This window comes from Falco peregrinus, chromosome 10 (genome assembly GCF_023634155.1).
Source record: "Falco peregrinus isolate bFalPer1 chromosome 10, bFalPer1.pri, whole genome shotgun sequence".
NCBI classification, from domain to species: domain Eukaryota; kingdom Metazoa; phylum Chordata; class Aves; order Falconiformes; family Falconidae; genus Falco; species Falco peregrinus.
The window spans coordinates 33,343,345-33,355,631 of record NC_073730.1 but is presented as its reverse complement, the minus strand read 5'-3'; the positions used below and the strand labels follow the sequence as shown (position 1 = coordinate 33,355,631).

The 12,287-nt window shown below is 43.8% G+C and overlaps 1 protein-coding gene across 1 annotated transcript in view; it reads right to left on the bottom strand.

The window, feature by feature from the left end:
* PDE4B (phosphodiesterase 4B) overlaps positions 1 to 12,287 on the bottom strand; it is a 216,640-nt gene that overhangs the window by 189,768 nt on the left and 14,585 nt on the right. Inside the window, exon 2 of the mRNA XM_055815121.1 lies at positions 190 to 300. Within this exon, the coding sequence (XP_055671096.1) occupies positions 190 to 231 (42 nt within the window). The 5' untranslated portion in view covers positions 232 to 300. The remainder of the gene's footprint in view (positions 1 to 189; positions 301 to 12,287) is intronic.

Genomic DNA, 12,287 nt, shown 5'->3' with positions numbered 1-12,287 from the left:
GGCTTATTTGTTTTCAGATGTGCTGGGCTTATCTTCTGCCTATTATATGAGCTGCAAACAATTCTAAGGAAACCAACGAGTAACCAAAGCAAAGTCAGCTGACACTTACAAAATAAGACAAAACTATCTTTTTATCTCATTTGCATAAAGTACTGTGAAAAGTAAAACATGCCTTTAGAAGCAACTTACGTCATCTGCAGTTACTGTCATGACACTTCTGCTTTTCTTCATTATCGAGATTAAAGCGCACCCCGTTATAAAATCAAACGTTGCTAAATCAAATTTCTTCAGAGAGGCAACCTGAAAGAAAAAGTTGTATTTTTGAATAAAACACTGGTTCTGATAACAAACTGTGGAGCTAACTGCTAACATCACAGCTGATTTATAATTTACTGCCCATTTTCATAAAACACTTGGCAGCAGATGCTGGTGCAAGTGTAGCTCTCTATTAGTGAAAGGTCAATTACAATATTTAGTAAAATCATGTTAAAAGTAACCAGTATTCAAAACACTGTGCAATCTAAGCAAGCTTTGGAACATGTCTAGTAATACGGGATCAAAGCTAACAGGTTCTACTTGCAGAGAATTTTTCTTTAAATGAGCCCTTTTCAGAGGTACAGTATAGAAAGTCTCCAAGAATGGCTTGAGCTGGCTCTCAGAGAAGAAAAGGAATTGCGCTTGTATGCGATTCTAAGATTTAATCATAACTCACAAACATTATTTATTCTTGCGCTGGCACACACACACCACTTCAGCCACTAAATCACAGCCTTCTGTAGAGGGTGACACTGCAGCCACTTTGAACTATGCAAGAGTGCTAAGGGGAACAAAACACAGCCGAGCAGCTGAAGCAGCAGGGGAAAACAGCACATGGGAACAGCCCCCCTCGGACTGTTCCCAGGCCCCCTACTCTTTCTTGCTGTGGATTTAGCGCTCATTAAAAAAAGCTACATTCAGGATTCTATACAGAGAAGACTGAGGGTGCTGGGGTTTTTCTTTTTTTTCCCCCAAAGAACAGGTAGAGCTGGAGTGCCACTTTTTGTGCGCTGACAAATTTCCACCCCCCTATGCTTGGAAGGATTATTTTTGAGCTAGAAGACCGCTGAAGGGCCACTGTTCATGAACTTTATTATTGAAGCCACCATGAAAAGCTGTGCAGCAGTTTCAGGCTTGGCAATATTAAGACTTCTAACATAATGTTCACTCGGAGACATCACGGATTTTTAACTGTGTTCAGATCACCTGCTCATGCAGGGCAAATTCAGGAGAGCAATAAGCAATTCAGACTGTCTGCAAAAAAAAAGACTGCCAGACCCTGGCCACCTACCCAGCTGACGAGGCAAGATGTAGCGTCAAAATTAGGCACCCAGTTCTCTTCCCTGCCACTACCAGCAGTCAGGATCCCAGAAAGCAGGCAGCCTGCACCCATCACTTTTATTGTGATGTTCAAAGCCCCGACAGCCGGTACTGAAAGTCATCTTACATGGCAATTGCTGGTCATACAACACCTGTTCTTTGGTTCCCACCCCACAATGAATTCAGGAGTCTGCATACCCAAGCGTGGCAGCTCAGCTTGACGTACAGCTACAACACAACTGTGCCATCAGGGGGTCACCTTAATACCATTGTGCCCAGGTTAAACAGTATTTAGCTTGCATGTCCACCTATTTAAATCAAAAAAGCTTAAAGAAAAAACCCCACGCTAATTCTCAGACATAGCATCCACATAGTCGTGCCTGTGACCACAGAGGTCTAAGGACACTGCAGCTTCCAGGAGCCAACTGCTCATCTGCTCTTCCATGAACAAAAGAAGTGCTGTAATGAACCTGCTTTCCCCTAAACCAAACCACACTAGGAAAAAAAATAAGAGAGAGAGAGAGAACAAAACAAACTCCAAGGAAACACTAACGCACAATGCCAGCATGGTAGTTGAGACTGCCTGCAGTTCTGGCTGTGGCACAGGCACCTCCAGTTGTTTTCATTTCCTTAGGGTTCATACATCCAACACACATGTATCCCTTCGTTGCCAGCCAAAGCATTCAGAGTGCTCAGATCCTTGCCAGACATAACTCACTGCCATTTCAGCACAAGTGCCAGCACACAGGGCTGTACGCTTCATCGTGTATGAAGTAGCACTGGAAAAGAGCCGAGGGATTTGTCTTCTAAAGCACCTAAACAGCTTCCCTCCAGAAAAGGATGAGCAGGACCATCCAGGAGCAAAGGACAGAAAACAATGGAAAGTGCTCTGCAGTGCCTCCCCCCAGGCTTGCTGTCCTCTCAGCATCCATCACTGGCTGTCACCAGAGCCAAGCTAGTGGGATAAACAGAATTATGGCCTGAGCAAAAACCCTCTTCTCATGACCACAGGCCACATGCATGCCCCGTCAAAGCAATCAGGAGTGGGTTTAGACATTACAGCAATGGAATTGCTATTAAAAACTGGACACTTGGCAGCATGGTTGCATGGCAACGTCACTGCTCTCTGCAAACCTTACCTAGCTTTTGATCCATATTACAATTCGATGAGCAGGCTAGAAGTAAAAAAAGTCATAAAAGCATAGCATACCAGGCTGGAAGGGACCTCAAGGATCATCTGGTCCAACCTTTCTTGGCACAAGCACGCTCTAGACAAGATAGTCCAGTACCCTGTACAGCCAGATCTTGACAGTGTCCAATGTTGAGGTATCCACCACTTCCCTGGGGATATTATTCCAATGGCTGATTATTTTCATTGTGAAAAATTTTCCTAGAGTCCAAGAGTTATTACTCTATTAGCAGAATAAAAGACATACTACAGTATCAGAATAAAAATCTAGAATACTTTTAATGACTCCACCAATCTTCAAAAGCTAGGAGAAAGTAAAAAGCCCTGTTATAAAAAGAATGCAAAACTGCCAGCAGGCAGCAAATTAGATGACACTGTCCCAAATATCATGCAAGAAAAGATGACCATGACAGTGGTATGTATGCACGGACTAGGAATAATATGGCATAACTATTTGCTGCCAGAAATAAATACAGATTCTATTGTAAAATCTAGACAAAAATCATAGAAAGACCAAAAGGAGGAAGCAGTTGCAAAAGCAGCAGAAAACAGATTTGTGTTTAATAGAGGTATGTGCTTAATATAAGTACAAGTCTGAGACATCCATTACTGACCTGCTGCGCACACTTTGTGATGCCCAACACAAATGAGCTCACACTGCAGCACATCCCACAATGGGACTAATAAATCATAGAATCGTTTAGGTCAGAAAAGACCTTCAAGCTCATTGAGTCCAACCATTAGCCCAGCAGTGCCAAGCCCACCACTAACCCATGTCCCTAAGCACCACATCTGCGCATCTTTGAAATACCTCCAGGAATGGGGACTCCACCACCTCCCCGGGCAGCCTGTTCCAGGGCTTGACCACCCTTCCCATGAAGACATTTTTCCCAATATCCAGTCTAAGACTCCCCTGGCAAAACCTGCGGCTAGTGCCTCTTGCCCTATTACTTGGAAGGAGAGACCGACCCCACCCCGCTGCACCCCCCTTTCAGGCAGCTGTAGAGAGCGATCGGGTTCCCCCTGAGCCTCCCTTTCTCTGGGCTGAACAGCCCCCCCAGCCCCCTGCCCGGCTCTGGACACGCTCCAGCCCCTCCAGGTCCCCCTTGCCGCGAGGGGCCCGATCCTGCACACAGGGTTCGGGGTGCAGCCTCACCAGTGCCGAGCGCAGGGGGCCGTCACTGCCCCGGCCCTGCTGGCCACACTGTTTCTGGTACCAGCCAGGACGCCGCTGGCCTCCTTGGCCACCCGGCCACGCTGCCGGCTCATGTCCAGCGGCCGCTGACCAGCCCCCCCGGCCCTTCCCCACCGGGCAGCTCCCAGCCCCCTGCCCCCAGGGGCTGGTGTGACCCCCGGGCAGGGCCGGCACTGAGCCCTGGGGACCCTCGTCCGATCGGCCTCGGCCCCTCGACGCAGCCTGCCCAGACCCCCCTGCAGAGCCGGCCGACCCCCCGGCAGATCAGCACCCCCCAGCTCGGGGCTGCCTGCAAACCTGCTGAGGGTGCGCTCGATCCCTCGCCCCGGTCATGGGTGAAGGTGTTAGAGGGCTGCCCCCCGCCCGCACCCTGGGGACACCCCTTGCTACGTCCCGCTGGCGGCCGGTCACTCCAGTCGCCGCCACTGGCTGGGCTCGGCCTCCCAGCCAGGCTGTTACCCGGCGCAGAGCACCCCCGGCCCAGCCATGAGCGGGCCGTTCCTCCAGGAGAATGCGGTGGGAAATGGTGCCAGGGGCTTTACTGAAGTGCAGGCAGACACCATCCACAGCCTCTCCTCATCCACTGAGCAGGTCACCTTGTCACAGAAGGAGATCAGGTTGGTCAGGCAGGACCTGCCTTCATAACCCCACGCTGGCTGGGCTGATCACCTGGTGGTTCCGTACGTGCCGTGGGGTGGCACTCGGGATGATCTGCTCCATAACCCTCCCGGCACCGAGGTCAGGCTGACAGGCCTGTAGCTCCCTGGATCCTCCTCCCAGCCCTTCGTGTAGATGAGCATCATATTTGCTGTCCTCCAGTCAACTGGGACCTCCCCAGTTGGCCGGGGCTGCTGATACAATCGGAAGTGGCTTGGTGAACATTTCCACCAGCTTGCTCTGAATACATGTCAGTTCACAAACCAACATAAATAAATAAGTAAATACATAGTAAATACACACACAAGTAAGTATCCAGGAAAACATCTTCGGAAAACAAAATCTGAAAGATTGAGAGTCTAAGAGTGTCTCTAAATTTTGCTGAACTTCAGCATCAGAACTGACACGAGGAGAGAAGAAATAGAGATGGACGAGACTGACTAGCACATCGTTTCTGTGGATGCCTGAGTCCTCTTATACCACAACTCCCTTTCCTTTATAAATATTTATCAATTTCTTAAAGTAAATTTAACCAGAACATGAATAATTATAAAAAACATATTTTGTTCAATGTGGATCGCGTTTCTGAAGAGCCTATCAAGAAAATGTAAGAATTCCATTAGTCATGACTAAATTACTGTTCAAATCTGAGTCATTCTTTTCTTGTGTCTTTACATAAAAGATCTGACACCTGGGATGAACATCTAGGGGAAAAGAAACGAAAGAGGCTTACTGCAGAATTTTTCCCATGCACATTTTCTAATTAATGCAATCTTTTTTACAAGCGAAGAATTTCTCTCCACTACCCAAATTCTTCAAAAAGAAACTATATCCCAGTGGGCTGCTTAAGTGTGGGAGTGCCTAAAAGCAGCAAGGCTTTGTATTTGATGTTAGACTACAACGAAAACTACTCTTTCGGTGCTGCAGTTGGGTCTAACCCATTTTGCTGGAATACATCCTAGGTAGGGTATGAGATTTCTCAAGCTGCCCTAGTTCTTCCACCTGAGTTTTTTGTGTTCAATGACCATGGGTTTTAAAAATGACAGTAAACGCTCCAGCAATTTCAGAGTGATAAAGCCTTATAGCAAAGGTATGAATTAACAGGGTTCAAAACTTGGCAACTGACAGTGGTGAGAACAGAACTACATAGATGTGTGTTATAAATCCTCCTTTTCCTACACACCTTTTTAAAAATAGCTATTCAACTCATCCAGTGTGAAATCCACTATTTAAAGAAATTCCTAAAACACATCTCAGTGTGCAAGTTCTGGTATGATTTGGAATACCAGACACACATTTCACCACGTCACTGTTTTCCCCACACATTTCAGCTTCTGCATGGGCAGGTTTAAAGCCACAGGGTTATACGACAAGCAGATCAGCCCTCTCACCCCTAAGGATACTCCCCTCACCGATGTAACACAGACAAGGCTGGACCAGGAGGATTAGATTTTTGCTGCTCACGCAGTGCTAGCTCTTTGGCTTATCAAAAGGTTTTGGCAAGCAGAGCTGTTTATCTGGCTCCTTTCATACTCTTAATTTCCTCCCACTTTTCAAGAAGGCAAGACACAAAGACTGGGAGAGAATGAAAAACAAAACCCAGTGAAACCCAGATCATACAGCACATTCTGCAGTACCATACCTGTTCCTTCCTAACTGCCAGCAGCGCTGCCAGGGCCATGACACACATTACTGGGGCAGTATTTTTCCTAGCAACAAAATGCATATCCTTACAGGTTCAGCAGAAGCTGAGGATGATCACAGATAAAACCAGAAACTTGTATGGTGAATTAATAGAGAAGCTTTACTAAGGAAAGGGCTGGGATGAAAAAGATTATCTGACCACACAGATAATTACATCATTTGTGAGCTGGGTTTCAAACAACTTGTTTCTCCTTAAAAGTCATCAAAACTTCACAGGGAGAGTAGTCAGACAGGGTGACAGTCACACAAAAAAAGTGATAATCTTGGGTCTAGCTCTCCCAGACGAAACACATGGGCTCTCATTTCAAGCTTGGAAATTGCACGCGGTTCTTTGTAAGAAAAATAAACCCTACATGGATTTAACATTGGTCAAAAGAAACTTCAGGTGTAAATAGTAATCGGTACCTGAACAGTGATGGGTTTGTATTTTACTTTAAACAAAACCAGCAACCCCAGAATGTGAGAGCAATTCTTCGCCCTGGGACTGCTAAGAAGGTCAGCTTGCTTACAGAAAAGGAAATGGAGGTCACGGCCAACTGGTTGCACAGCATGGCAGCAGCACCGCAGGTACTGGAGCCATCCACCTACAGCAGGAACTAACGTGCAGTATGGTTACAAGCTGTACATGCAACAAACAAAACTTCAAAGAAATACCAGTCAAATGTTTCTGCAGAAATTACGTTCCCCTGAAAAATTAGTTTCAGAGATTTTACCTTTTTTTTTTCTTTTTGTGCATTTCACATGCACACATCTCGAGCCACAGAAGAATTAACTGTAACTTTTTCCCTTCTACCAATTTAGGTGCTAGGCTATTTTTTTCAGTATTGAGCCCTAAATTTTTAGCTCTGTGACTACCACTAAAACATCCAGCTACTTGGACATAGCCTCCCAGAAATACATACATAGGAATTTCCCAAACAGCCCTTTTTACTTCCTCTTTAGAGAGTAAAAAGGTGGTGGGTTTTTTTCAGTGGTCTTTTCTCATTTCTTTTGAACAGAAGCAACTAAACTGGTCTGCAGAGCTTATGGCAACTCTTGAGAAACTCACTCCTCCTCAGAAAACTCAATCTGTTATAATTTTCATAAAATGTCGAGAAGACTTCAAAGCACTACACAAAATCAACGCAAGGGCATCTATGCACGCAAATGCCTGGAACCTGTGAAAACAGACTCAGAAAAGAAGGATTTGCCCTGAGAGGTAAAACTAGCTTTATTGCTTATCACTGCAATTCTCATATAAACTACATTTCCCATAGAAGTGCTAAGGATCTACCAACACGATCCAACTAGAGGAGTGATTACTCCAGCTTGTCCCCTTGTAAGGCTGCTTTTAAGCTTTCTCATAATTGCCAACCTGTGAATTACAGGCTGAGTATGCAAACCCAGTCTAAATTAATTTGCTGGTTTTAAGCCATCACATCTGTGCCATGTGATAAAGTTCCAAATTTATCTACAATATAAATTAAACCAACTCTTTTATTATAAAAGGTAAATTCTATACACAGGATACTCTTTGTACATACTTGGGAAAGTTCTGTCAAAGTCGTGCAGGGACAGAAAAACCCCACAATTTTTAAAATCCCCTCCCTTCCCATGTTACCACTGGGTAAATTACCCTTATTACAACAGTGTCTTAACTTTCATTAGGAGGTTTCTTACTGAGATATCACCTGCTTCTTAATGCTATATTGGTGTTAAGGAGTTTTCTTACTCCCAATTTCAGTGACAAAGGTTAAGAGGATTGCAAAGACTCATCTCTTCTCTGGCGACCTAATCACTAAAGCTGAGAATAACCATGTCAGTCTATTCCAGAAATTCCAGTCGCTTCCTGATTTCCAGCAGAGGGTACAATCAGGTTGTCATTGCTCTTCATTTGTTTCAGTTATGGTAAGAAAATCAACAGTAATTTGAACCTATCATTACATTGCTTACTGTCATTAGGCCCAACATGCTCTGCAGAATCCCTGTGACAGACAAGCAATATTTTTCACTATTACTACTCAGAAAATATGACCATATTTTTTTCAGGAACTTTCAGGCAAAGGTTAATAGCCTGGGCAGAAGAAAGAATTACAGAAAACACTATTCTATTTTCTTTACTATGTTAATGCTTTTAAATCTTACCTTTCTAAAAACGTTTGTCTACTATTGAGGTTAAATGCAATTAATTTAAAAATCTGTTCTGACAGCAACAAAGGATACAGTTTAATAGTGCTGCCTACCAGCATGCGCAGGATTTCAAGGTAATTACTTAGAAAAGTGAAGCATACTATTAAAAGATGCAATTTATACCTTTCTTGTTCCATGTGCATATGACTAGAAGAGCCTCCCACACCTTGGAGTGGAGCTGAACTGCATCCAGAGAGCAAAGAACAATTAATTATGCTTTTTTTTTAAAAAAAAAAAATCAGTTTAAAAGCACAACAAAAAACAGTGTGGCAGAAAATGCACACAACGCAAATTTCCCCCCTTTAGATTTGGTGGGGTTTTTTTTTTAAAAAAATAGACCTCATATTCCCCCTGTGTTTTTATTAGGAAAGGAGCATAACGCATTAAGCCTTGCTGGTCTACACAGATAACGGAAATGCTGCAGATCAGGCAGGATTAGCATGTGCTGGATGAACAGCGTGGGGAAACTCACTTACTGTGTCATGGCCAGCTCACGCAGCACTTGCCTCATGCCGCTGATTTATTTCTTACCTTCCTAAACACTCACCCAGAGATCGCTCTAGTCCAAGAGGAGAAGTTCTAAAATCCTCAGATCTCTCTTTCCTCTGAAGTTTTTATGGGAAGGGCCAAGCTCAAACAGTCTGCAAGATGGATTACCCCCCGCACCTTTTTAAAATAAAAATATTGAAGCCATGCAGCAAAGCAACAGAATGATCCTAAGCACACAAGTATACAATCAAGCCTACAAATAAAGACCATCCTCAGAAGAACTCTTGTAACAGAGGAATATTCCTAATCTTCCCAATTTTTCTCTTTGAAAAAAATGCAAAAGAATAGTGGAGAAAGATGAAATGCAAAATCAGCACAGCAAGAGGTCCCTTGAGAACCAAAACAAAGCTAGCTGAGACCTGCAAAGGAGGGGACCCACAACAGCAAGAAGAAATCTTAACTGCACACCAGCCACACAGCAAGAGGCTGAAGGAGAAAATTCAAAGCATCTACGAGAAACGCTAACAGCTTTGTGACTGCAGACCCTTCAAATCTTGCTAGGGACAGGCTTAGCTACTCCATTTTATCCGTGCCTTGCATCTGCATCACAGGGCAGCAGCTCACCCCACCGACCAGAGCCAGTGCTGTGGCCCGATCTCTGACCTGCCGACCAGCTGTGCCTGGCCACCAAGGTCTACGTGAAGAGAGAAGTCACGGCGCAACGCGGCAGCTGAGGTTGGCTCCTTCTGGGGATGCCCCACGCAAGTAAGAGACTTGTTATAAATGTCATTTCCATGCTGCTCCAGAAGCCTTCTCCCACCCCACAAGGAGATGAACACCACCTCACTCCCTCCCCAGCAGCCAGGCACACAGCCCTGTATGGGTTTTTTTTTCCCCTTGTACTGTTTAGGCAAGTAAAAATCTCATAAAAATTAAGAATCTCCCTTGAGTCTCCCATAAGCCTTCTTGCTGCTGTGTCTTATTTGAAGATGGCTTATAAAATGGGAGATGAGGGACTGAACAAACATGATCAGATACCCAGCAGCATCTTCAAACAAGAGAAGGCACTAGTCAACAGCTGGGGAAAGAGCTCTCCACGATGCAGCACAGTGGTTTTCTGTACCAGATAGTCACGCTCAGGCAGGGCCCGCTCATCCCACCGCCCAGCCTCAAAAACAACCCTGTGGGCCGTGAAACACCACCTAAAAACCAATTTAGCTGCCTGAGGCAAAACCTATTCCATGGCCAATGAGAGTAAATGCTTCCATCATGAACACAGCGAGGTCACGTAAATAGCTTTTTCTGACCACAGACACACACAAAAACTAAATAAAAAGGATGCCTGGTGCCAAGGTAAACAGCTGCTGCCGTTTTTCATCTGCCCCCCTGTGTCCTCTCTTCACCAGGAAAAAGGATTCTGCAGCTGATAAATTGCATTTTCATAAATTGTGCATCCTAGACTGCTCATAAAAGACAATCCTGTAAGGAGTCCAAGGAAGAAGAAAGAACAGCCTGGGAGAGACCTCTCCGTGCTGCTAAATGAGTACAAAATGAGGTTACTTCTGGGGTAACAGCATCTAGCCACGCATGATATATTGTTCCTATCAACACTGCCTGTCTGCAGCATCATTTTTGTTAGTGAAATACAATGGATTTATTTTTTTAGATCACGGAGTTTGTGCGGCAGTAGCTTCTATTATTAAGTACAACAATAATAATTCTGTGCTACAGTGCATTGTCTCAAAAATTTTATATAATATCCTGGAACACACACATAAGAAAAACAGCCATATATTAACAGTAAAGCTAACTGTTGCCTCAGCATCTCCTACCCAACTTTTGGACACATTTAACATCGCTGCAACACCTCTCACCCACAGACCTCAAAGCATTTGATGAGTGCGCCCAGCCCTGCAGTAGCGGACACAAGCGCACCAAAAAAAAAAGCAGCACCTGACTCAAAACCACTTCTGAGTCAAAGCAGAGCCAGAAATAGGACAGAGAACCAGCTACGCTTACCACTGCATGAGGGCACCCAGGAAAGAGTACGCAAGCTGTATACGTACAGATTAGGAAAGAGAACCTATTTTTAACTCGCACTGTTCGCCTTATTCCCCTCTATCTGTCAAAAAAAGAATTACGTTCTCAGATTTCAAAAAAATAACTTAATTGTTCATTTAGAACTAAAGAAATTCTCTAAATGTAGGATTTCGGGCTTCTCAGTAGAACTCAAACCCATTCCAAAATTCATGCCTAAAAGTATCTGTCATAACACTGACTTTGGAGGATAAGTGGTTCATCAAATGGCTCCACTTTTTAGACAGTCCCCTTTTTATGCAGAAACAGAGAGTAATTAAAATTAAATTTCACATCTCACCTGCAAAGGCAAAGCATGGCATTCACACTATTAAAGAGGACCTGACTGCATTAGCTTAGCATGGTCACCTACAAACCTGACATATCCCAGTTTTCCTCCATACTAGCAATTTCCAAAATGAAATTTCTGTCTGTCCATGCAATAAAAGACAATTAAGACTAAAGGAAAAGCCTTTGGCATTCTTCACATGCACAGATGTTTTCTACCAACCACTAGCTTTAACCACTCCCATTAAAATATTTTACTTTATATATTTTAAGAGGCAACTATGACAACATTTTTGTATTCTGAAAAACTAATTTATAAAAAGAGACTTAGAAAAAGCCTAATTAGAAGAACATTTAAGCTTTCTCATTCCAGGATTTTTCTTTTAGCCAAAGCAGATGCTACTGTTTCTTTATACTAGTGCTACTTTGTTTCTTTCAGTAGCTAATATTTTGCTTGTTGGGAAAATATTTGCATTATTGTAGATTCCAGGCTGAAACTACAAATATTTATGTTTTTAAATGAAAGGATACTTCAGATCGCTCCACAGTTTTCCCAGAAATCAAGTGCTATTATGTTAGCTGAAAGTGGTAACACCAGCCTTTTCCTCAAACGTCTCATTGTTATCATTGTCATTTTTTTCCTAGTTATTTAAATCTCTTCAAACCTTTAATTATGTGGGGTGATACTTCCAACACTCAGTGTCTGCCTCATGCTGCATACTTGCAACAACTACAAAGAGCACAATTAATGAGCAGTGCACTGCTCAGTAACCTTTACTTGCAGCATCCCCACGCTTCAGAGCACAGACATCATTTCAGAGGGACAGGCTTCATGTCATGGCTCTTTTGTGTGTGTCACCATGAAAGTTCTGGCTCTTCTGTCCAAATTATTCAACACAGAAGTTGCAAATAGAATTGCAAACTTAAACATTCCAAAACACAGGGATGTATGAGAATCCCAGGTTGTTCGAAGTGTGGTCAGGGGAATCCCAACCTAGTTACAGCCTCACCAAGAAAACAACTACTGCTCTGCACACAGCTGGCAATTCTGAGAAACAGCAACTGAAGATGGGAGTCTTGATGTGAAGAGTCAGCATTTGTATCTACAGATGTAATAACTGGTAAAATTTCAACAGTCTCTGGCCCATAAAGTAAGAGATACTC